At 37.2% G+C, this 23,336-nt stretch overlaps 3 protein-coding genes across 4 annotated transcripts; 1 reads left to right on the top strand and 2 right to left on the bottom strand.

Moving 5' to 3' along the window:
- Positions 1-8,574: 8,574 nt before the first annotated feature.
- Positions 8,575-14,143, bottom strand: LOC127657339 (chemokine-like factor). 2 transcript variants are annotated; one of them, XM_052146091.1, is made up of 4 exons: positions 13,782-14,143; positions 11,916-12,071; positions 8,906-9,001; positions 8,575-8,745 (listed from the first exon to the last, which is right to left on the bottom strand). In XM_052146091.1, the coding sequence occupies exons 1-4, from the start codon at positions 13,866-13,868 to the stop codon at positions 8,632-8,634; spliced, it is 453 nt and encodes a 150-aa protein (XP_052002051.1). In that variant the 5' UTR covers positions 13,869-14,143; the 3' UTR covers positions 8,575-8,631. The 2 variants fall into 2 exon arrangements, with proteins under 2 accessions (XP_052002051.1, XP_052002042.1); XM_052146082.1 differs by lacking the exon at positions 13,782-14,143 and adding an exon at positions 12,468-12,613 and having other exon boundaries at positions 8,576-8,745.
- Positions 14,144-14,477: 334 nt separating this feature from the next.
- tk2 (thymidine kinase 2) lies at positions 14,478-19,045 on the top strand. The gene is made up of 10 exons (XM_052088918.1): positions 14,478-14,902; positions 15,200-15,237; positions 15,369-15,443; positions 17,402-17,455; positions 17,611-17,700; positions 17,863-17,936; positions 18,075-18,163; positions 18,277-18,356; positions 18,708-18,788; positions 18,901-19,045. The coding sequence occupies exons 1-10, from the start codon at positions 14,704-14,706 to the stop codon at positions 18,985-18,987; spliced, it is 867 nt and encodes a 288-aa protein (XP_051944878.1). The 5' UTR covers positions 14,478-14,703; the 3' UTR covers positions 18,988-19,045.
- A 1,384-nt stretch (positions 19,046-20,429) lies between these two features.
- On the bottom strand, positions 20,430-22,715 carry si:ch211-189a15.5 (uncharacterized). Its single transcript, XM_052088905.1, has 3 exons — positions 22,495-22,715; positions 21,965-22,347; positions 20,430-21,672 (listed from the first exon to the last, which is right to left on the bottom strand). The coding sequence occupies exons 2-3, from the start codon at positions 22,295-22,297 to the stop codon at positions 20,446-20,448; spliced, it is 1,560 nt and encodes a 519-aa protein (XP_051944865.1). The 5' UTR covers positions 22,298-22,347; positions 22,495-22,715; the 3' UTR covers positions 20,430-20,445.
- Between the last annotated feature and the right edge of the window lie 621 nt (positions 22,716-23,336).

The raw sequence follows: 23,336 nt of genomic DNA, 5'->3' as shown, positions 1-23,336 counted from the left end.
AGTATCTGAACAGTGCTGTATAAAGCCCTTGGTTCTTCAGAGATCTAATGTATATTAGGTTCTTTGTGGAACTGGAAAAGGTTCTCCTATGGCATCACTCTTAAGAACCTTACTATGGTTCCTTAAAGCACCATAGTACTAAGGGTTCTTTAGAGAACTTGCAATATCATGGTTCTTTGTGGAACTTAAAAGGGTTCTTTGTGGAACTAAAAAGGGGTTCCTTGTGGCACCACTGTGAAGACCCATTTCTGGGTTCTTTAAAGCACCAGTATATAGATGGTTCTCTAAAAAACTTGACAATAAAGGGTACTTTGCAGATCTGAAAAGGGTTCTCTGAAAACCTTATTGGTTCCAATTGAATCCTTTATTTTTAAGAGTGCACCATACTACTCATAGGCACATATGGCAGTAGTATGGGTAGTAGGCCATTCTGAACTCAGCCAAAGTTAAAGACAACAACAATGGATGTGCATGTTAAAAACACGTGTGAGGAGGTCAGGAGATACACGTTATAAAGACATATTTATGGGTCTAAACTGTAGAGAAATAGTCCAGTATCTGAGCAGTCTTAGTGCGCATGCCCCAACCGCCTGTGTATGTGCACAGACAAAAGAAGTATACTTTGACAGGCTCGCGTTCGACTCTATGCAGACACTAAGCGGTCACAATAAAAAAAATTAAGTATACTTTGGGCTTAACTGTTACCCTAAACCAGGGTTCTTCAACCACTGGGTTGTGATCATTGTCTGCTGGTTCACGAGATCTTTTCTGTTACGAGTACAAATTACCAAAAAGAAGGATAGAACTGTATATTTGCAATGTTTGGGGCAAAAGTGACCTCTATTGTTGAATCGTGTTAATATCTTCATCAATGCTACAAATCATACTTTTTGGATAAGGTCTCTTTATGTAGCATTGCATGTGCTAGCTCCATGCATTATCGTGCTAGTCAGAATGCAATACAATCTGTGGACATCATTTCAGAGTGGTAGTCCCAAGTGTCACATTAAATTGAGTGATAAATATATATATATATGTGTGTGTGTGTGTGTGTGTGTTTTCTTCATAGTGTGTTCAATGACTGAAAATGTTTGTGTATTTATGAAATTACTGACATTTGAAAAAGTGGGTCGCAGTGGGCAACAGGTTGATAAACCCTACCCTAATCCCTAACCTTACTTTTAAACCTACCCATATCTCAACCTCAGTAGCAGCAAATGTGCATTTTGCAGAATACTATATAGCTAAACAATAAATGCATTGTATAGTTAGTATTTTTTTTAATGTTAGTGCATAGTAGTTATAGATTCCTAATATAAAGTGGTACCTGTAAAATACTTGCAGTAAATAAAGGTGCACATAGATACAAAGGTATGCATTTTATTAAGGGCATATCAGTAACACTACTGTTGTCTGAAGCTAACAGAAGGAATTATACTTTTTTTTTTATGAGTGACTGATCTATTGCTTAGCAAGATGCAGCAACATCACCTACATACTGTATGTCCTATAACAACTTCAAAGACCTCAGGCAACTCACATAGGACTCCACCAAAACTTTTGTTAACTCTGCAAATGTATTAAAAATAAAAAATTGAAATATCACATTGACATAAGTATTCAGACCCTTTGCTATGACACTTGGAATTTAGCTCAGGTGCTTGAGATGTTTCTGCACTTTGATTAGAATCCACCTGTGGCAAATTAATTTGATTGGACATGATTTGGAAAGGCACACATATAAGGTCTCAAAGCTCAAAATACATATCAGAGCAAGAACCCAAGCCATAAGGCCAAAGGAACTGCCTGCAGAGCTTAGAGACAGGATTGTGTCGAGGCACAGATCTGGGGAAGGCTAGAACAAAATTTCTGCTGCATTGAAGGTTCCTAAGAGCACAGTGACCTCCATAATTCTTAAATGGATGAAGTTTGGAAGAACCAGGACTCTTCCTAGAGCTGGCCGCCCGGCCAAACTAAGCAATTGGGGGAGAAGGGCCTTAGAAAGAGAGATGACAAGAACCCGATGGTCACTCTGGTTGAGCTCCAGAGATCATGAGTGGAGATGGGAGAACTGCAACCCTCCACTGATCTATTCTTCTATTAAACACTTCTATTCTCCAATAAAGTTCATAGTGATGCTTTCTTACCGTTATGAGACCGCTACTCTTCGCAAATCGACATAACTTTCCCCAGAGTGGAAACGGAAATAATGACAGTGCGGAAACGAGGTGCGCAAAAGAGCAACATCTGCATTCCCGAAATCTGGAGACCGTTATTAAGTGAACAGAGAATGTGGGCGATACATCTCTCACAGGAAATATTGGAAACAGTATAGATATTCATGGAGTAACTGCACATTATTTCCATCTGCACGACTGAACAAATTTAACCCTTACTTGCATAGTTATACATTTCATGAGAATTTATTTATTAGAAACAAAAAGGTAAATTATTAAAAAATCTTTCATGATAAATGTTACATTACTCCTGTATGAGATTTCAGAGGCCCCAGGTATAATATATTAAATGAATTTTTACATGCATTTACATTTACATTCTTTGATAATTATTGACATAGGGAGTCCTAGATGTAGTTCACAATAGCTGGTAACATTGGATAATATACAATAATTTACACATCATTTATACAGCAAATTTGCTGAAATTTGATCTGACACTGTCTAGAAATATCTCGTTTCATAACGTTCGGCCATTCAGATTTGATGTTATTAGCTTCTGAAATTTGATTGGCTGCAGGCGGCCATGTTTTTTTATTTGTCCGACTGATATTGCAGGATTTGTTAGCCTTTGGCCCCTACAAGATGTATACCAATTTTCAACTTCATTGATCATTGAGTTATGAGCATTTATTTGTTGTAGCACCCCTATAGGTGAAATATTTCGAAACTTTGCATGCATCCTCAGAATACCTTGTTGTCTATGTTTATCAAGTTTCGTAACATTTGGCCTATTCATTTGGTAGATGGCCCAACCAATTTATTGGCTTATATTTTCTCAACGCTTCAACGAATCAAAATTCCTTTGATACATTTTGTCAGGAGGGTTCATAGTAGACACACCCCAATTTTTGTGTGAATCGGACATACGGACATAGGACAAAACTAGGGTTTTCGAATTATGCAATAAGCGCAAACAATTTAAGTTTGTAATGTAAAGTAATATTTACATTTTCTAAGAGCTAAAATGTCCCTCACTTTACCCTCCAAATGTATTTTAACAAAGTGTTCATAAACAAGCATTATCTTGAATTATTATTTTTTTTTGTATTTTAAGGCACAGTGTAATTTCAACACATTTCTTTTAGAATAAAATAAATTTCAATGGAATTTTGGCCCGATTTTAAATGTTTTTATTTTGCCATTTCATTCCCTACAAGTAACCACAAAGATATGCATAACATTTGTTGAACTTATTTTATTAACATAAAAAAACACAGAGGTAACAGGGTGGACATTACACTACTGAACAACAATATATGCCATGAAAGAAAATCAACTCATCCACTGTAGAACGTGGTGATTTTTTCCCTCCTGCCAACCGCTGGTACCTCTTCTTGTATTTTTCTTTTTTCTCTTTTCCATCACCAGCAAGGCCTTTAAATGTTCAATCTCCTTTTGGAGCCTCCTTCTTCTCTGGCTGACATTTCTCCGTCCAACAACATGTTGCCTAAAACACAATAAGCATATTGTCACAATTTACAGTCACTACAACAGATAAATGGTTCTGTATACAATAATTTATAGGATAGAAGGCCAATTATCACATTAATGTAAGTTGTTCTTATACATATTATTGTAAGATCTCATTTGTTATACTATCCCTTTATTGGGCTACAAAATATGTTTATCATTGTATTTTACAATTTTAAGTCTCTAGTTTTAGAGAACATATATTATTTCTCTCTCTCTCTCTCTCTCTCTCTCTCTCTCTCTCAACACACACACACACACACACACCACAGAGAGAAACACACACATTGTAAGATTGGCAAAATCTGATTTAATTCCAGTTTCTACCTAATCAACAAAGCATTCAATCGTAAACTTTCTTTTAAACTTGAGGGCCCTGGCTGTGGGACATTTCTTGGCTTTGGGGGACTGTCTGGACTTGGGGGAGGAGTGGTCATTTGGGGCTTTTGCACTGCATGGTACAGCTCGACTCGACTCTGCTCACTTTTTGGGGGTTTTCCACTGTGGATAGTACCTGGTACCTGTTACTTTTTTTAGTATCACCTTGGTTGAGGTTCCAAGCGAGCCGAGCCGATATTAAATGTGACGTCAAATTCGTGCACATCACTGATTGGTCAGAGAGAATCGTCACTGGATTTGCGACACAGAACATCAACCCGCTAGTTTTAAAGTTAGCAGCAACGATAGTGTTAATTTTTTTCACTTTTGAATTGTAAAAAGAAATGTGCACAGTGGTCAATAAATGAGGTGCAGACGGTCCACTCTTTAGTGACTAACGAAATGACGCAAAACGAAAAAGTCTTACAGGAAAGTCTCTCAGCTGTTGGCCGCACATGGCTACCACCAGACCTACCAACAGTGTAGGGAAAAGTAAAAAAAACTTAAAAGTGACTACAGAACCATCAAGGACCACAACAGCCAGAGTGGTTCAAACAGAAGAAAGTGGAAGTGGTTCGACCAAATGGATGCTATCTATGTCAATATACGGGCGAGCAATGGGAGGGAGAGTGTCCTGAACTTGGCCACGCCATTGTTGGAGTCCACGATGGAGGATGGTACGTTTTGTTATGTTAACTCTATATTCTGCATGAAAGCTTCACTTTTATTTAGTTGACCAGCTACTGGAAAGCTTGCTTCTAAAACAACCAGGCCAATTTAACTGTTACACTTGTGTAAAATCACCATGCAACAACTGCTTTATGCAGCACAATGAGCTGGTAGCTAACAGCTAGCGGATGTGTTATTGTTTATGGTTAGTAATGTTTGTGGCACGTTTAAGATTATGTCACATCAGTAGAGGCAGGGCAACTATGACAATCAGTCTATAATCCCACCCTCGTCGAGGCGGCACCAAACTGCTGTGGCAAAGGTCGAGTCGAGTCGAGTCGAACCGTAACGTGCAGTGGAAAATTGCCTTTCTTTTTTCTTCCTCTCTATCCTTTCTCCACCTCTCCTTCTCTTTATTGAGGTATATCTGCCTTCTTTCAGGGTCTGCATCATGACGTGCCCTGTAGCGTCACTGCTTTTCTGCAGCAGACAACGGCACCATTTCCTGACAAGTATGCATACCATTTAAGCTACTCATTCTTGAAGGTATATAACAAACAAATGCATAATAATTTAATTATAAGTACCAATACATGCTGTAAACACTTATTAGCTTTTATGTCCACTCTGTTACAATATGTCCACCCTGTTACTGTGCAAAACTGTAACAGGGTGGACAGTAACAGGAGGGACATTTTATGCTAAAGTCATCCATTGCTACTCATGTGATGAACAACAAGCTAGTACACAGTGATCACTGAGGATTTGTAACCTGTTTATTAACCATATTTTCAAAATGACAAACAATTATCAGTTTCCACTATAAATAAGCATAACAGAGTAGGCATGTTATGCTTTATCCCAGTGAAGTGGTAAGTGAATAATTCTAAAACATTGAAAAAAGGGTGAAATAAGGAGTGATACTTACTCTGCTTCTTGTAGATAGTTTGCCGCCAAAAAGTATTGTACTTCCTGAAAGGAACAGTCAAGGGGCATGTTCAGATGGACTTTCCATCAGAGTATCAGGGGGGACATTCAATTCAAGGACAGAGACTTTAAGCTTTAAAAATGTATTAATAACAAAAAATATATTTTGGTGAGGAATATTATAAATAAGAATATACAACAAAATTGAAAAAATTTGGCTGAAGTTATGCAATCTTACTTTGGGACTGTAACGAACCCCGCTCCTCTAGTTCACCCCGCTTCATCGAGCTCACACGCTCGCTCCCAATCACCCCCCTCTGGCTCTCACGCTCGCCCCCAATCACCAGAGTATTAGATTCACCCGCACTCGTCCCAATCACTCAATTATTAGTTTCACCTGTTCGTTTTCCCCTATATACACGCTGCCCTTTCGTTTCACACTTGTTGGTTATTGTTTAGTTTACCCCTTCGCTTTGCCAGCTCTAGTGTTCCCCTAGCTCCCCTGTCTATTCAACTCGCTTGTCTTATCGCTTTACTTATTCTGATTCCCCGGCTTCGACCTTACGCTTCCCTTGACCACTCTTCTGTAGATTTGCCCCTTTGCCATATTCTGATTCCCCGGCTTTGACCTATCGCTCCCCCCAACTACTCTTCTCTGGATTTGCCCTTTTGTACTTTTGCCTGCTCTTTAATAAAAGCAGTTTTCTTTTACATTGTGACTGTCTCTTCTTGTGCGGGTTACAGGGACATGGCAGTTTAGCCTACTTGCACTAAAATCAGAGTTATAATTTTTAATGCATTAATCCTGGGTAGATATTATTGTGTTCTATGGTAGAGGGGGATTAACTAGGTAAGATGAGCATTTAGAAACAAGTATTAGCCCATTTTTACACATAATATACCACACTATGTCATGGGGACTCAAATGGCACCGAATGCTAGGAATGACCCTGATGCTTTTTACTTATTTTAACAAATGAAACCTTATTGTAAAGTGTTACTGTTTATTTTGAGTGATGATAATTAGTGGATAGGTTTCATCCTTTTCCACACTTAAATGTATCCAATTATTCATTAAAAAAATCACACCCAGTTTAACTGAAAATGTTTTTTACATGTTTTTCGGTTGTGTGTATATATATATATATATATATATATATATATATATATATTAGGGCTGTCAATCGATTACAATTTTTAAACGAATTAATTACATGGTCTCCCAATTAATTAATCGTGATTAATCGCACATACAAATATTTGCTGAGAAAGCCCCTCATATAACAATAATTCAATATATAGTGATTATACATATTTATATCAATATATAATTATACATAGTTATCTTTAAATATATATATATATATATATATAAATTCAGATAATTAAAATGCATTACATTCCTGTAGCAGAAGAGTTAATCTTTGATAAGACATTATAAAAAGCGGCTTTAGAATACAATGTATTGTTTACTACCATATTATTGATCATAAGTCTATCATTGGCATACAGTTCACAGATATCCATTTCACAAGGAATTTGTCAGTTGGAGATTTATTATAATTTCTTTAAATTAATGCTTACAAAACTTTTACATCTAGAGCCAAGAGGTATATTAAACCAAACAACATCAAAAAGGACAATAAATAAAAATTAAAATATCAAATTGTTTACATATTTCAATACATTTTACAGTTTTCTTGTTACTCAAATTGGAAATTGTTCTTAGGTATTGCTGAACCTCTGAATTAAAAATTAAAACTAATGGATTGTAACCACCATACTTACATTTATGAATACTAAACTTTGCCAACAAAAGCAGAAGATTAATCAAATAATATTCTTATGAAGAGACATGTATTAGCTAAAAAAACCCTGAATAAAACATTTTCAAAACAAAGTTGAAAGATGGGAATAATATGATCTCTAACAATCTTGCACAATTTAGACCAAAACAAGTCGAGTAGGGACAACTCCAAAATAAATGAAGAAATGTTTCCGCCTGCAGACCACAAAATGTACAGAATATATCGACATCACAATTAAATCTCTCTACAAGAAAATAATTAGTGAGGTAGTACTTATAAATAATTTTGAAGGACATTTCTTTGATTTTAATTGTAATTAGATATTTATGGGGTAATTTCCGAATTTTGCACCATCTCAGTCCAGCCACACCCTGCGTCAGACATGCTTGTGTCGCGTCTCGGGTGTGTTGCGTCATAAACATAAAATGTTTAGGTCACTGTGTCAAGTTAAATATAGTTTAATACAACATTTTTCAACGCATCTTCACATCTCTTCGTGTGTTTTGAACGCAAGAACGACTACTGGAGTGTTTTCTACACTGTAATAAAGTGCGCGTTGCTCATACAGCTGAAGTTTCACTTACTGCCCTCTGGAGTACACAGGTGGTACTACAAGCTTGCATTTCTCAGGAATCTTCCTGAATGGTCTGGGGGAAGTGCGATTAAATGCGTAACATTTTTTTAACACGTTATTTTTGTAAAATTAATCACACTGAATTAACGCGTTAAATCGACAGCCCTAATATATATATATATATATATATATATATATATATATATATATATATATAGAGCTCTTCAGGACCAGTCTTATTTTGCAGACGGACCAACTAAAATAAATAAAATATATATATATATATATATATATATATATATATATATATATATATATATATATATATATATATATATATATTTATTTTAGTTGGTCCGTCTGCAAAATAAGAGCTGGTCCTGAAGAGCTCTAATATATATATATATATATATATATATATATATATATATATTAGGGCTGTCGATTTAACGCTTAATTCAGTGTGATTAATTTTACAAATATATATATATATATATATATATATATATATATATATATATTTTAGTTGGTCCGTCTGCAAAATAAGAGCTGGTCCTGAAGAGCTCTAATCTCCCTCTGCATGGGCCTCTTTGGTGGTTCTTGGCTTGTTGAATGTGATTTTTTTTAAAAGCATATAGCCATCCAAGCACCACAAGGCTGCAGCCACAAAACCCACAATCTGTCAACCAAAAAACACAGCAGAGAGAAACATGTTGTGTCATAACGGTCATCATTATAGAAATCTCTGGAAATTAGAAAATAATCTATAACTGCATTGTGAGTAAAAAAAAAAAAAAAAGACAGATCTTCAGGGATGGAGAAAGTGAAAGCTTTCTTACCCCTCCGCTCAGAGTGCCCTTTACAGTATACGTAGAAACTGCTACTCTGCTGAGAATAAACATACATGCTGCTGCAAAGAATGAGTTGAACACATCCTGTGTGAGCAAAAGTGCATTATTAACACAAAGTATAAAGTGCAGTCACAAGTATACTGTTAGTATAATCCTAAGAAAAGTTATCTGAGCAATAACAAAACTTCATGGATATTTGCACACTGTAAACCCGGATAAGTTCTACTAACTCAAATTACTAATTTGAGGAAACCTCTACTTTAAGATTTAAAACTTAAAAGTATAAAGTATGGATAACTTGTTTTTCTAAAGGACTATAAATGAAACATTTTGATTTTACTCTAATCAAAATATATATTTATTTACAAATATATACATTTTATTAACTTCAACTTAAAGTTGAAAGGTTTTTCAATTATGAATATACTTTGTATTAAGTTAATTCTTTATAGTCATTTAAACTTAATACTTAAAGTATATAATTTTCTGTAACTTTAAAGGTTGTAGTAATGTTACTTAATTTTGTGGCAAATGATTACAACTTAAACAATAATTTTACAACAAAAAAAGCAAACTACATACAGTTAACTTATCCTGAATATGTAATTAGAATCCCTAATAATTCGCACAGCTCGCATAGTGTACGTGACATGAAATTATTGCACTGGTCAGTGAGGATTTCTTTCGGAATCCCCATTCGGGAGATTATTCTGAAGAGTGCCTTTGCTACACTATGTGCTGAGATGTTGGGAAGAGGCACTGCTTCTGGGTATCACATTACGTAGTCCACCAGAACCAACACAAAGTGGTGTCCGCATGCTGATCGTTCTAATAGCCTGAAGAGGTCCATGCCAACTCTGTCAAAGGAAACCTTGATCAACAGAAGAGGGCGCAATGGCACTTTTGGAGTGTCCGGTGGATTCACCAGTTGACATCAGGGTATCGCAGGAGGTTGTCAACCACGAGTTATTGGGCCGAGAGTTGGGCCTCCCTGATCAGTAGCAGTAGGAGGTGGACTGCCCATTGCACCTGCAGCCATTCCAGAGCTTGGGCTGTGCCCTCAATGAGCTCCAGAAAGGCCTTCGGCACATCTTGCGCCCCCATCTTTGCCAGCATCACATGGGAGTTAGCTGCTGCTGGTGTCACGGCATATACCAACCTGACACCCATGGTGGTAGCCCACTTAGGTCTTCTGCCCCCCCAACAGGGGGTGGAGTGATCTGTGTACCACCTCCTGACTTACAGCAAGTCTCCTCCCCCCGGGGTCGTGTTACGTCCAGAGACGTATTCCTAATGGTTGGTTTCAACTGTGTTTTCTTTAATGTGTTTTTGTGTGCTTTTTCCTGTGTTTCTTCCTCTTTTTCCCTTTGGCTCCTCCTACTCAATCTCAAGTAGCTGATTGTCTTCAGATGTGCCTGCTTACCAGCTCAGACAGAGGTAGCATAAAAGCAGAGAAGAAACTGCCAGAGGGAGAGAAACGTTCCCACAGGAGCTTTCTCCAGAGCATTGTCTTTGTCCTGCCCAGCTTGTTGTAGCAGTTTGTAATCTAATTGTTGAACATGCTAACTGCCTAAACTTTCTACTTTTGGTATTGTACCTCTATCTTTATTTGATTGTTGTAAGTATCTAACATGTATTATTGGATGTTTATTTGGAAGCTGTAGGAAGGTGGGTGTCATTTTTTTTTTGTACTCTGTTTTCTCCTGTTTTTGGGCCAGGAAGAGAGCTAGAGTATTATTGTGTTATTTAATTTTATTTTCTTTGTAGCTTAATAAGTGGTTTACTACTTCAGTTAGGTTTGTTTGTTTGTTATTTTGGCCTTGCCCTCTCCTGAAGCCATTGCTTCCACGAGGGCTCAGGGTAGGGTGGAAGGTTCCACTTGAGCCTGATGCTCACGGAAGCCTGGGCATGCATGGCCGCCAGCTCCATATCTGAGTGAGAATGGGTGACCACACCAGATGGTGGGAGCCCAGCAAAGTCCTCCATGTCCAACTGTAACCAGCTCACTCTCCGATGCTACGATCAAGCCCTCATACACTTCACCAGTCCCGAATGAGACATTAAACTCACCCTGGGGCAAGCAGCCTGACTCATCCAGGAACACGACCTGGGCAAATGAGCATACTGGGGAATGGGACTTCCTTGGGGATTCACCCAGCGGAACCACTCCCATTGAGAAGTTAACCGTTGTGGCCTTGTGCCCGTAGGCAGGACTGGGGTGGGGAGCGGATGGAGTTGCTTTCCCTCTGAAGACAGAAAGCTGCGACCGCAAACATTGCCATGGTCATGCTCTCACAATGAGAACATGAACCATCCACGAATGCTGCCTCAGCGTGCCTACAGAGCATACACGTGAGACAGGGATCATGGCCGTCAGAGGGGGAGAGATACCGACCGCATCCAGAAACTGCACATAAAAGGAAAGGCATCTTTAAAAGATTTCTCTCTGTCAGTGTTACTCTTTTAGAGAAAATGTACTCTTTTAATACACTCAAGTGTGGCTGCTGAAGCACCTAGGGGCGTACTCTGCACTTATCTGTGTGAGGGGGGAGAACCCGCTGTAATGCGCAGTGTATCCAACAGCCGTCTTAACACTCTAGCTTTCGCTCTCGTAGTCAGAGGTGAATGGAATGGAAGTGGATTCCTCAACACCGCTCGGCTCCGAAGACAAAATCTGAATGAGTGGTTGCAAGCCGGCTCCTTTTACACACGTATGTCCAGGGGAATGGCATGCAAATTCCACTCGCCAATTCACATTGGCCGTTTCTGAAATATCAGAGGTGTTTGGGCCTCCCAAGTATGACCACTAGTGTCACTACATCGACACAACATCGAGTGAGTGAAGGGAACCTTGATTTTAGTTTAAACAAATAAAAAATAAAGTTTTTGTAACTATTTAACACATTTTGAATAGAGTACTTTGTTTTTCAATAAATAACACTCTTCGGGTACAGTGCATTAATACAATATTAGATGTTTAATAAATATGTCTCCTCACGATAAGGGGCCAGAAGAAGAAAGTGAACAACTTGTTGAGTTTCAGAAGGTAGAGCAGAAGAAAACCAAGTGTGATGAAAAACTCCATGCATGTCGCCGCAATGTAGGGAGGCCGAGATGCCACTGCATAACACACAAAAGCCACAAAAGCACACACCTGACAGGAGATACAAAATACAGAACATAAGTGTCATAAGTAGGCCCTAGATATTTTATGTGATTCAAATGAGAGTGAAATTTGTAATGGATATGTACATAATTTAAGATAGGTGATAAAATATTGTGTCATATTATTTTGTGTGCCAATGTTATATTGGGTATGGTTTGAATACAATGCTCTTGCTATGTTTGTGATCATTCGAAATGTTTTTCTTCTTCAAAAAAAGTTCCCTTGGTTTATTTGGTTACATCGTTTCCATTCCTTATAACAAGAACTAAACCTATTTCTACTGTTGTATTAAAAATTGTAAGTCCATGTCAAATATTGTCTTTCAACAATTTTGTGCCAGTGTTTGTTCTACTTCCTAAAAGCTGTTTGAAGAAATTGTCTCACCATTTCTGCTATTTTCAGTAGACCTTTTGTGGACTTCAGCAAGGCCAAATCAACTTCCATTGTCAATATACTAGGTTCTCTGTGCATATGTTAAATGTCGATGTTGATGCGTTGTTCTCATTTCATAGCTTGACGCAAACTTTACACATAACTTCCTGACTGGGTGTTTCCTCTTATTCTCAGGAAATGACTAAATACACTCAAAAATGTTTTAACTCAACAAAGTTTCATTTGTATAAACTGATTTACCATTTGTAGTAAAAAAAGAAAGCTTTAAGAAATATCAAGATTAAATCAGAATCTAAGCATCTCTGTTTTTGTAAAATTAGAATGACAATAATATTTTATATAACAGTTGAAACAGATTACAACACTTATACAAGCCCTATAAATGTACAATAACAGCATAGTGACGTTAGAAACCCGAGACGATAAACACAATACTGATCATGTTTCAGTTTGCTGTCTGCTTTTAAAACCTGTGTTGAAACATTTCATTATAGCTGATCTAAAGAAAATTATGAGAAATTTTTTTTTTCTATAGCAATACTTGATCACTATTATGGATATAGTCATGTCAAAATAAAAGTAATCCCCTTAAACCCCTTTATTTCTGTAATCAATGTTATCATTACTTACACTTATGTAAAACAGCCTAATCTACTCTACTGCGACACTGCTTGTAACATGTACAGTTTTACAGTGGTATTTAATTCGTGCCTCTATTACAATACACTTGGAAATATTGAGAAAGTCAATTTTAAGTAATTTCAGACATGAATTGGGTGCGATAACATATTATGCAAAATTATGCAGGTTTAAAGTGTATGGAATGAAATTTGTGTGAGTGTCAGACCCTCTTTGTGCCACTGCATAACACACAAAAGCCACAAAAACACACACCTAACAGGAGATACAAAATACAGAACATAAGTTTTTTTCAAACAACACTTTATGATAGTTAGTAGGCCCAAGATATTTTAACTGATTCAGATGAGAGTGAAATTTGTAATGGATATGTGCATAATTTAAGATAAAATATTGTGTCATATTATTTTGTGTGCCAATGTTATATTGGGTATGGTTTGAATACAATGCTCTTGCTATGTTTGTGATCATTCAAAATGTTTTTCTTCTTCAAAAAAGGTTCCCTTGGTTTATTTGGTTACATTGTTTCCATTCCTTATAACAAGAACTAAACCTATTTCTACTGTTGTATTAAAAATTGTAGGTCCATGTCAAATATTGTCTTTCAACAATTTTGTGCCAGTGTTTGTTCTACTTCCTAAAAGCTGTTTGAAGAAATTGTCTCACCATTTCTGCTATTTTCAGTAGACCTTTTGTGGACTTCAGCAAGGCCAAATCAACTTCCATTGTCAATATACTAGGTTCTCTGTGCATATGTTAAATGTTGATGTTGATGCGTTGTTCTAATTTCATAGCTTGATGCAAACTTTACACATAACTTCCTGACTGGGTGTTTCCTCTTATTCTCAGGAAATGACATGTGCAGTTTTACAGTGGTATTTAATTCTTGCCTCTATTACAATACACTTGGAAATATTGAGAAAGTCAATTTTAAGTAATTTCAGACATGAATTGGGTGCGATAACATATTATGCAAAATTATGCAGGTTTAAACTGTATGGAATGAAATTTGTGTGAGTGTCAGACCCTCTTTGTGCTTTTTCCCCCTTTATTTCGTTTTTCTAAAACAGATTCTTGTGTATTTATTTGTAAAATTAGCTTTGAATTGTAGAGCAGGGCCATATTAATGCACGGCCTACCAGGGTCTGACGACTACCAGGGCCCAGTGGTACCTTAAAGCTCCCCTGTTGTGCAGTACAATGAAATACATAACAGTGTGCAATTACTAGATGTTCCACAAATTACTGGCATAAAATTAAGTTGCAGTGTCGGGTAGTAACAGATTATATGTGCATATGTACAACCTACATGTTGGTAAATTATAAAAGATGCATATTACAGCACTAAGTCATGACTTTCTTTATTAAAATGTTTAATTTTGTGTTTGTACTTGCCATTCAACTCAACTGCACATATTAAAAGTTCAGATAACTGCACAATAACAATTATAGTGAAAAAAAAAAGGTGCGACTTTTATTTTGACATGCTTTTTAAAGGATTATTGTTGCAAGTATCATAACACTGACTTGATAACACGGAAGTTGTACACGAAGCAAGTTCATTCAACGCTTATGTAGCAGTAGGCTATATGCAAGCAAATATCAATGAAACACGCAAGATGTTTGTTAACTCCCTGAGAGTTTTGTGTCGTGTTGTTTTACCTCTCTTTTCACACAAAAACCTGTCAACAAATGTACTTGTTTGTCAAACAGCTGCACTGAAAAGGCATTTAACTGGATATACGCAGAGGTGCAGAATCCACGTCTACAGCGCAAATTTCAGCTTCAGTAAGTCCTGCACCTGTTTTTAGGGAAATTCAGTTTTGACGATAAACATGTCACGAGTTACTTCCGCTCCACAGAATAATGGCTCCAATAGCTCTTATGTGTATTTGTTATTCAAATATTTCTCATTAGATGCACATTTTCTTCTAAGTCTTTCGGGATTCACTCACTGATATATAATCAGCCCCACAACAGTACTGGCATTAAGCTTGTTGCCTTTTACCTCCCCGATCCTTTTACCGCTGCCATGGAGATCTGTCGCTGAATTGTTTCATAATTGTGTTTTTGTGTCTTCTCAAGGGAAACTGGTTAGAAACGGCGAGGAGAAGACATCTGTGGTAAGTTGCAACACTACGGTTTGTATCAGAATGGATGAATCCTCTCTTGTTAAAGAGAAACACGTCTACTGCACCCTGCAGAGAAAATAATAAGAATATTAATATTACATTTGTTTCCACATGTTGTACAGATTTGGATTGAGGGAAATATTGCAAGCGGAAAGACAACATGTCTGGAGTATTTCAGCAAAACCAGTGACACTGAGGTAATACACTAAATTTTAATAATGAATTAATCGTAGCAAATTACATTTCTTTGACATGTCATAGTACCTGAAATCAGTGTCAGAAATTAACATTTCCATTAAGGGGCAATATTTGTTTACCCAAAAAAGATATGATTGGTGTGGGTGAGTAACATAACAATAATTAAGTTAATTTTCTTTTTACTATAATTCTCCACGTTCACTTTCTTTCACATTTTGAAAGTAAAAGTGTTGTTTTATGGAGAGAAAAAAAGGACTGAAATATTTATCTGTTTCTCTCTCACACTAATCAATCACAATCAGGTTCACTATTCAACACCACACACTTGAAGCAATATTCTGACCAATATTCTTACATACTGAACATTACTGCACAATTGCACTTTACCCTGCACAATATATACACTCACCTAAAGGATTATTAGGAACACATGTTCAGTTTCTCATTAATGCAATTATCTAATCAACCAATCACATGGCAGTTGCTTCAATGCATTTAGGGGTGTGGTCCTGGTCAAGACAATCTCCTGAACTCCAAACTGAATGTCAGAATGGGAAAGAAAGGTGATTTAAGCAATTTTGAGCGTGGCATGGTTGTTGGTGCCAGACGGGCTGGTCTGAGTATTTCACAATCTGCTCAGTTACTGGGATTTTCATGCACAACCATTTCTAGGGTTTACAAAGAATGTAAAGTCAGAATTTGTCGTAAACAGAATGAGAACATGGATCCATCATGCCTTGTTACCACTGTGCAGGCTGGTGGTGGTGGTGTAATGGTGTGGGGGATGTTTTCTTGGCACACTTTAGGCCCCTTAGTGCCAATTGGGCATCGTTTTAATGCCACGGCCTACCTGAGCATTGTTTCTGACCATGTCCATCCCTTTATGGCCACCATGTACCCATCCTCTGATGGCTACTTCCAGCAGGATAATGCACCATGTCACAAAGCTCGAATCATTTCAAATTGGTTTCTTGAACATGACAATGAGTTCACTGTACTAAAATGGCCCCCACAGTCACCAGATCTCAACCCAATAGAGCATCTTTGGGATGTGGTGGAACGGGAGCTTCGTGCCCTGGATGTGCATCCCACAAATCTCCATCAACTGCAAGATGCTATCCTATCAATATGGGCCAACATTTCTAAAGAATGCTTTCAGCACCTTGTTGAATCAATGCCACGTAGAATTAAGGCAGTTCTGAAGGTGAAAGGGGGTCAAACACAGTATTAGTATGGTGTTCCTAATAATCCTTTAGGTGAGTGTATATATTTCCAGTCAAACTGTTGCTGCTACTCTACATCTGTCACAATGCACTATTTCATATCATATGCGTACTTTGGACATGTAGTATATTCTCATTCCCTAGTTTTAGATGGGCATTTTTAAATTGGTTTCACTTCTGTTTCTATCCTTATCTATATACAATATATATATACACAATAAATATATATATATATATGTATATGTATGTATATATGTATGTATATGTGTGTATATATATATATATATGTGTGTATATGTATATGTATATGTGTGTATATGTATATATATATATGTGTATATATATGTATATGTATATACACACACTGTGTGTGTGTGTGTATATATATATTTATAATCTTTATCGTAAACTGTGGGGAGAAAATTCGTATCAAGAATTACACTACATGTCGTACTGTGTATGGTTATGTATGTGACAAATACAACTTAAATCTTGATATGCCTCTGAAGTCATATGGATTACTTTTATGTAGCCTTTATATGATTTATGAGAATCGAAAAAAAAGTCATACATGTCTGGGATGACTTGAGGGCGAATAAACATTAAGAGAATTTTCAGTTTTGTGTGAACTATCCCTTTAATTGCTGACCTCCATGAAATCTCTGTTTCCTCCCTCCCTCTCTTGTTCTTATTAATTTATTTTAGAGATATCTAAAGTGTTTCTTGTCTTACAGGTGCTGACAGAGCCTGTGTCAAAATGGAGAAATGTGAAGGGATGCAATCCATTGGTAGGCAATGTTTTGCATTATTATTGTTTCAGTAGGCTTTTTCTTCACCTACAGTAACTTGTCTTATACCCGATTTAGCATTGTGTTTCATTACAGTGGAAAAGTTTAAAAGGTTTGCTTACCATAATTTTTTCCCCCCTTCTGTTTTGGTTCAGGGTTTGATGTACCAGGACCCAACCAGATGGGGGCTCACCCTTCAGACATATATCCAACTGACAATGCTGGATCGACATGTAACACCAATGGCATGTATAACTCCTCTTACACAATCGTACAGTTTGGTTCTGATGTTGTATATGCACCTCTTTCAGTTCTACATTATAGAAACAAAGGAACTTCCTTTGTTGAATGATGGAAATTGAATGCTAATAATTAATGCAGTTGCTTTATTTTATTTTTTCTCACAGTCAGCACCTGTCAGAATGTTGGAAAGGTCTATCTACAGTGCAAAGTACATTTTTGTGGAAAACCTTTATAAAAGGTAGATTATGTTTTAGTGCTCAAACAGCTTAGTCTGCCCATCGTTCAACAAATTACAAAACATTGACACTGAAGAGTTTACTTTTAATACAACTACTAGCACTAATGTTAAATAAAGTTTATTACGTTTGGTTGACAGTGGAAAAATGCCTGAGGTGGACTTTGCTGTTTTAAGTGAATGGTTTGAGTGGATCATAAAGAACATAACAATTCCTGTTGACCTTATTGGTGAGACAAATATATCTATGTTGCATTGTTAGATTTGGATAATCTGGAACTATGCAAGTTATTATTTTGGGTAATGTCTATAACACATTTTTGTGTCTTGTTTTTTGTAACAGTTTACCTACAGACCTCTCCACAGGTGTGCTATGAAAGACTAAAGCAGAGGTGCAGAGAGGAGGAGAAAGTTATACCTTTAGTAAGTTTAGGATAATGGATAGAATAGTTGCAATGTTGTTGTAATTCATTATAGTGCATGCATAAAAACTGAACAGAAACAAACCAAAACTGAAAGTCTCACTCTGTTGTCAATGAGAGAACTGCAAATCCATTCAAACAATGAAATTTCAGATTTTACTCTGCTGATATTTTCAAACACGATGCTTTGGTTTCTAGCTCCGGGCTGATTTTTACATGCGTCTGTTATAATATTTTAAGAAGGCTATATTTTATTTGCATTTTGTTCAGTGTGTTTTTAAGAAAAAGTTTTCATTATATATTTTTTAAAATGGATACTTGCATATGGTCAATATTGTTCATTACCCTTTAGGAATACCTAGAATCAATCCATAGCCTCTACGAGGACTGGCTGATTCATCAGAAGTCCTTTGAAGTACCTGCTCCAGTTCTTGTGAGTCTTTGCTATTTTGATGAAGCTAACTTATCATCTCTCCACAAGCTGAACAAACGTATATATTCCATTCCAGTCTTGTAATAATATGTGTGTTCACATTTGGGGGCAGGTAATCCCAGCGGATCATGATCTTAAGAAGATGCTGCATCAATATGAGGAGAACCGAGAGAAGATACTAATGGCACATTGCTCTTGAGCAACTTAGAAGATCTGAGAGATGGAGGCCATGTTAATTCAACCAATATGTTTTCAGCTCTCATATAGACAGATGAAGCAGCCACATAAAATATTTTACCTAGAAGCTTTGAATTTATGTTTTACAAACATTCCTCCACATTGTATACATTAGTTCATTTGAGATAGCTGTGTAAATTATGTTTTTATGATTATTTTTAAGTATACTTGCATTCTTGAACATAGTAAACTGGGTTTGAGACAGTACCAAAAAAAACTACACCTGGATTAATTTTCAGAGTTTTTTTCATCATGTCATTAGAAATATTCAAATATTCAGAATGCCAATTGCAGACAATGCAAATGCATTAGAAGTGTTTTGGTACTGCATTAACAATGCATTTATCGTATGCAGGCCTTTTATTTTATTGTCATTCTGATTGTCAATTGCAGTTTTAGTAACTACTGTACAGATACTGTCACTAACAAATACAGATAACTGTTGTTAGTTAATGTTACTGTGACCAATGTTATTTAAACTGCATACACATTTTATAATATACTTTTTTTGAAAATACTGATTTTAATACATTGTTGACTTAAATAGAAAAATAGTTTGCTCTTTCCCTTATTATAACAAGTAGTATAATATAGATGCACCAGAATACCATGTTTTGACACTTCTTAATCCACAGGAGGTTTATCGACAAATATCCAATTATCAAAATTTCTGAAGAACAAATGTTCAATTAAGACATAGGTGCACATTTAGCTGTCTCTACATTTAGTAAGGCACAGTACAAGCTCTACATAATTTTTATTTAAAACCTATTAAGCAGGTTTATAATTATTATAGCGGCAAGAAACCTTCCTTCACTTGAAAATCAATAATATAAGTTAATAGGACAGAGGGCACTGTCCACTTTGCAAGATAGAATTTTATGCAAAATCGAAATCAGTGCTACATTAAATGGAAAGTTCACCCAAAAATGAAAATTCTCTAATTTACTCTCACTTATGCCATCCCAGATATGTATGACTTACTTTCTTCTGCTGAATACAAACAAATATTTTTAGAGGAATATCTCAGCTCTGTAGGTCCATACAATGCAAGTTATTGGTGATCAGGCCTTTGAATCACTTCAGCAGACATGTCAGATGGATTACTTTTATGTAGACTTCATCTCCTTTTTGGCGCTTCAAAGGCCTGATCACAATTCACTTGCATTGTCTGGACCTAAAGAGCTGAGATATTCCTCTAAAAAATTTTGTTTTTGTTCTGCAGAAGAGAGAAAATCATACACATCTTAGGGTCAGTAAATGATGAGAGAATTTTTGTTTTGAGTGAACAAACCCTTTAACAAGTCACGATCATTGAAAAAGCAACAACAAAATTGTATAGATTTCCTATGCTAGAGCTAATTTTGGAGGGTCAGTGCATTGTAAAAATCTGGCAGTGAGAACAACCTGGAAAATATCACTAAACCATCACATAAGTTTGGAGTAGGTCATCCTCTGGATGCCGCGATGTGGGACTTCTGTGGAGTTGCACACTTGAGCCATCATTGGTAGTCTGATTGTCGTCAGTTGGTGGTCCCAATGCCAGGGTGCATCCACTCAGAGAATTGGGGACGTATATTGACTGAGGAGGCTCTTTGATGGTGTTGTCCTGTGTAAGAACATCATATCCAACAAATCTATCACAACCTGTGATGTTGCAAACAGGTTCCTGGGATGGGTTGCTCAAAATATGAAAGCCCATGGCATCCGGGGACTTTGTGGGTGGGGCTGTGCTGAGGTCAGTATTTCCACTGCATGGCTGAGCCTGTGCTGTCTCTTCTATGGGGTATTTTAGAGACTCATCTGCATTGGGTTCTTTCATGTGCAATTTCCCCATTTGCTCTGTTAGCTCAACCAGGAGGTCTTCAGATGAACCCTCACATTTGTGCCCTTCTAATGGTGTTCTGACACGAAGCACCAACGATTTGTCATCTAAGGGTTGAGTTTCTACACCTGCATTTGGGATATGTAATTGCTTATTACCCATGGCGGTCTCAGTGTGCATGTTGATAGACTGAGGGCCACTCATGTCAGTACTGACCTCATGTACCATGGCTACATTATGGCCCTTGCATCCATCCAACTCCTTGGCCTTAAGAGGGTGGTGCGTAGCTGTTTGAGGCTTCTGAAAAATGGGCTTTTGTCGGATGGCCAGGTCGGGGTAGTTCTCCTGCATCTCCAGAATAGACTTATCATCAGTCATAAATGAGCTGGACGGTCTGTCTGTGTCAGAGATTGTACTATCTTGAGACTTGTCGAGTCCCATATTAGGATTTTCCCCTGGGTTTACCAATGAGCCTCCTTCAACATGCTCATTATCCTTAAACACTTCCTCGTTTAGATTACAGGTGTCATTAATTTGCACTGAAACGTAATTCCCAGCATTGAAGTTCAGAGAAGCAGCTCTGTTTCGGAGAATCTCCAGACATTCTTCGTGTGTTCGCTGGCTCATGAGCTCAAGGAGGTACTCACATTCTAACCTGGCAAGGAAAAGGTCGAATCCCATTCTCTTGGCCTTGTCAGTGTCAAAATTATCAGACAGTCTATACTCGGTGTCTGTTTCAATGCAGTAGCCAATACTCTGAAGAATGCTCTTGGCAAAAGGCAAAACTGGCTTGATATAATAGACAAAGTGTCCTGTAAATGTCTGAGGAAACAATAAAAAACATTAACAGTTGGGTGTTTTGGAATGTACACTTCAGATCTCTTGGTGTACCAAATTAGCTGTACTTGCTTCCTGGTAATGCTACCATCATAAACCTCATATCCTGTTTGAGTCTGATTTTGAGTGAATATCCGCCTTTAGCATGTAACATCAATTTGAAATGAATAATCCATTCTCTGTAAATGTCAACCTCAAATGTCAATGTAAGGGTTAAATGAAGTCAACTAAAACAGCAGTGTAAAGACCTACTGAAAAAATGACAGCTGCCACTTACCTTTAATGATTTAATCTCTTTCTTCCACGGAAACATAAACAGGTTCACACAGAACATCTCTAGTAACTTGACAGCTTTTATAAAGCCCTGGATGTGTCTCTGGCAGTCTCTGTACTGCACGCACACGTACAGTGTCTGATAGATGTCCAGCGTGGTGAACCTCTTCCGCAGCTCTTCATCTGATGATAATATCCGCCTGGCTTCATCTGCCACCTGTGTTTCTGAACACACTTTAAGATTTCCTACTGACCAAACTTGGTCGTAGTACTGTATATACTTCACTAACACGTCTTTAAGCGAGAGAGGCGTTTGATCGTCGACGCTGTTCGTCATGTTTAAGACAGAAGCTGATCAACTTGATCAACTCCCGATGAGTAGTAGATCTAAAGGAGGAAGCGAAAGTAGACAGTATGCAAATGAGCAGTGATGATGATGAATATGCAGGTACTTTCGCCAACACATACGGAAGGGACTCAAATATGCATTAACATAATATAGTTTAATAAGTGACAAGTAAATGAAAAGCTTACATTTCTAATGCCCATGACCAAATAAGCGACGCGGTCCCATATCACGGGCATCCGCGATGTGGTAGCGACGTCAAAATAATCTATCTCGGCCTCAACGCAATCCCTAATATAGGTTTTGTTGTTTTTAAAGAATCGATGAATTGCTCCAGTTGTATTTAAAAAATGTTTTTCTAATAAAAGCCAAGAAACGCTGGCGTACATGTCCCCATTGTTGTCCCTCGAATGAGGGAAACATTACTGACATCTAGTGCAGAAAATATGTAGTTATCATGACTCGTATGTCACCACCAGATGGCGAAATATTCTCAAAAATTAAACTCACTTGCTGGTCAAGTGTCCCTGTCTGCAGCTTGTAGAACGGGGCGGGACAACGCGTAGGGGCGTGGCTACACGTGTCGCCCCGCCCATAACTTACTCTCATTGGCTCAGTCATCATTTATTGGTGTACATGATAGGAGATGCGTTTTAAAATAGTGTAGCCCAATCATTTTTATTATGGTGCTGTGGCTCATGTAAAATGAAATTGTGTTGTAGCTCACTGTTCATTGCAAACAGATGTAGAAGGAGTCTGAATGAGCATCCTGTTGCTGTTTCAGTGGTGTTGAAAGTGGAGGGCAAAATTACTAATCCTACTATATGATGAAGATTCAACTCTAATGCGGCCGTAGTCAGTGTTGAAATAATTAGGAAAGATAATATACATTTTAGTGCTATGATCATGTGTCATTAGTAGGACTGAGTCGCATGGACTGATGAAAATATTGTGTTGATGTGTCTGCTGTCATTAAAATCATTAAATCAAAAAGTTGTGCAATTTCACACAGCCTTCATTATAACACATG

This window comes from Xyrauchen texanus, chromosome 2 (assembly GCF_025860055.1).
Source record: "Xyrauchen texanus isolate HMW12.3.18 chromosome 2, RBS_HiC_50CHRs, whole genome shotgun sequence".
Classification (NCBI taxonomy): Eukaryota; Metazoa; Chordata; class Actinopteri; order Cypriniformes; family Catostomidae; genus Xyrauchen; species Xyrauchen texanus.
The sequence above is the reverse complement of the archived record's forward strand: the minus strand, read 5'-3'. Positions and strand labels throughout refer to the sequence as shown.

Excerpts from the sequence above, each read along its gene's own strand:
- tk2 (XM_052088918.1), top strand. The coding sequence starts at position 14,704 with ATGCAAGCAAATATCAATGAAACACGCAAGATGTTTGTTAACTCCCTG. Across the intron at positions 15,238-15,368 it reads GCGAGGAGAAGACATCTGTG|ATTTGGATTGAGGGAAATAT; the intron begins GTAAGTTGCAAC and ends CATGTTGTACAG. Across the intron at positions 17,937-18,074 it reads GTGGAAAACCTTTATAAAAG|TGGAAAAATGCCTGAGGTGG; the intron begins GTAGATTATGTT and ends TTTGGTTGACAG.
- LOC127657339 (XM_052146091.1), bottom strand. The coding sequence starts at position 13,868 with ATGCACAGAGAACCTAGTATATTGACAATGGAAGTTGATTTGGCCTTG. Across the intron at positions 9,002-11,915 it reads TCTTCTTCTGGCCCCTTATC|GATGTGTTCAACTCATTCTT; the intron begins GTGAGGAGACAT and ends TTGCTCACACAG. Across the intron at positions 8,746-8,905 it reads AGGGCACTCTGAGCGGAGGG|ATTGTGGGTTTTGTGGCTGC; the intron begins GTAAGAAAGCTT and ends TTTGGTTGACAG.
- si:ch211-189a15.5 (XM_052088905.1), bottom strand. The coding sequence starts at position 22,297 with ATGACGAACAGCGTCGACGATCAAACGCCTCTCTCGCTTAAAGACGTG. Across the intron at positions 21,673-21,964 it reads AAGAGATTAAATCATTAAAG|ACATTTACAGGACACTTTGT; the intron begins GTAAGTGGCAGC and ends TTGTTTCCTCAG.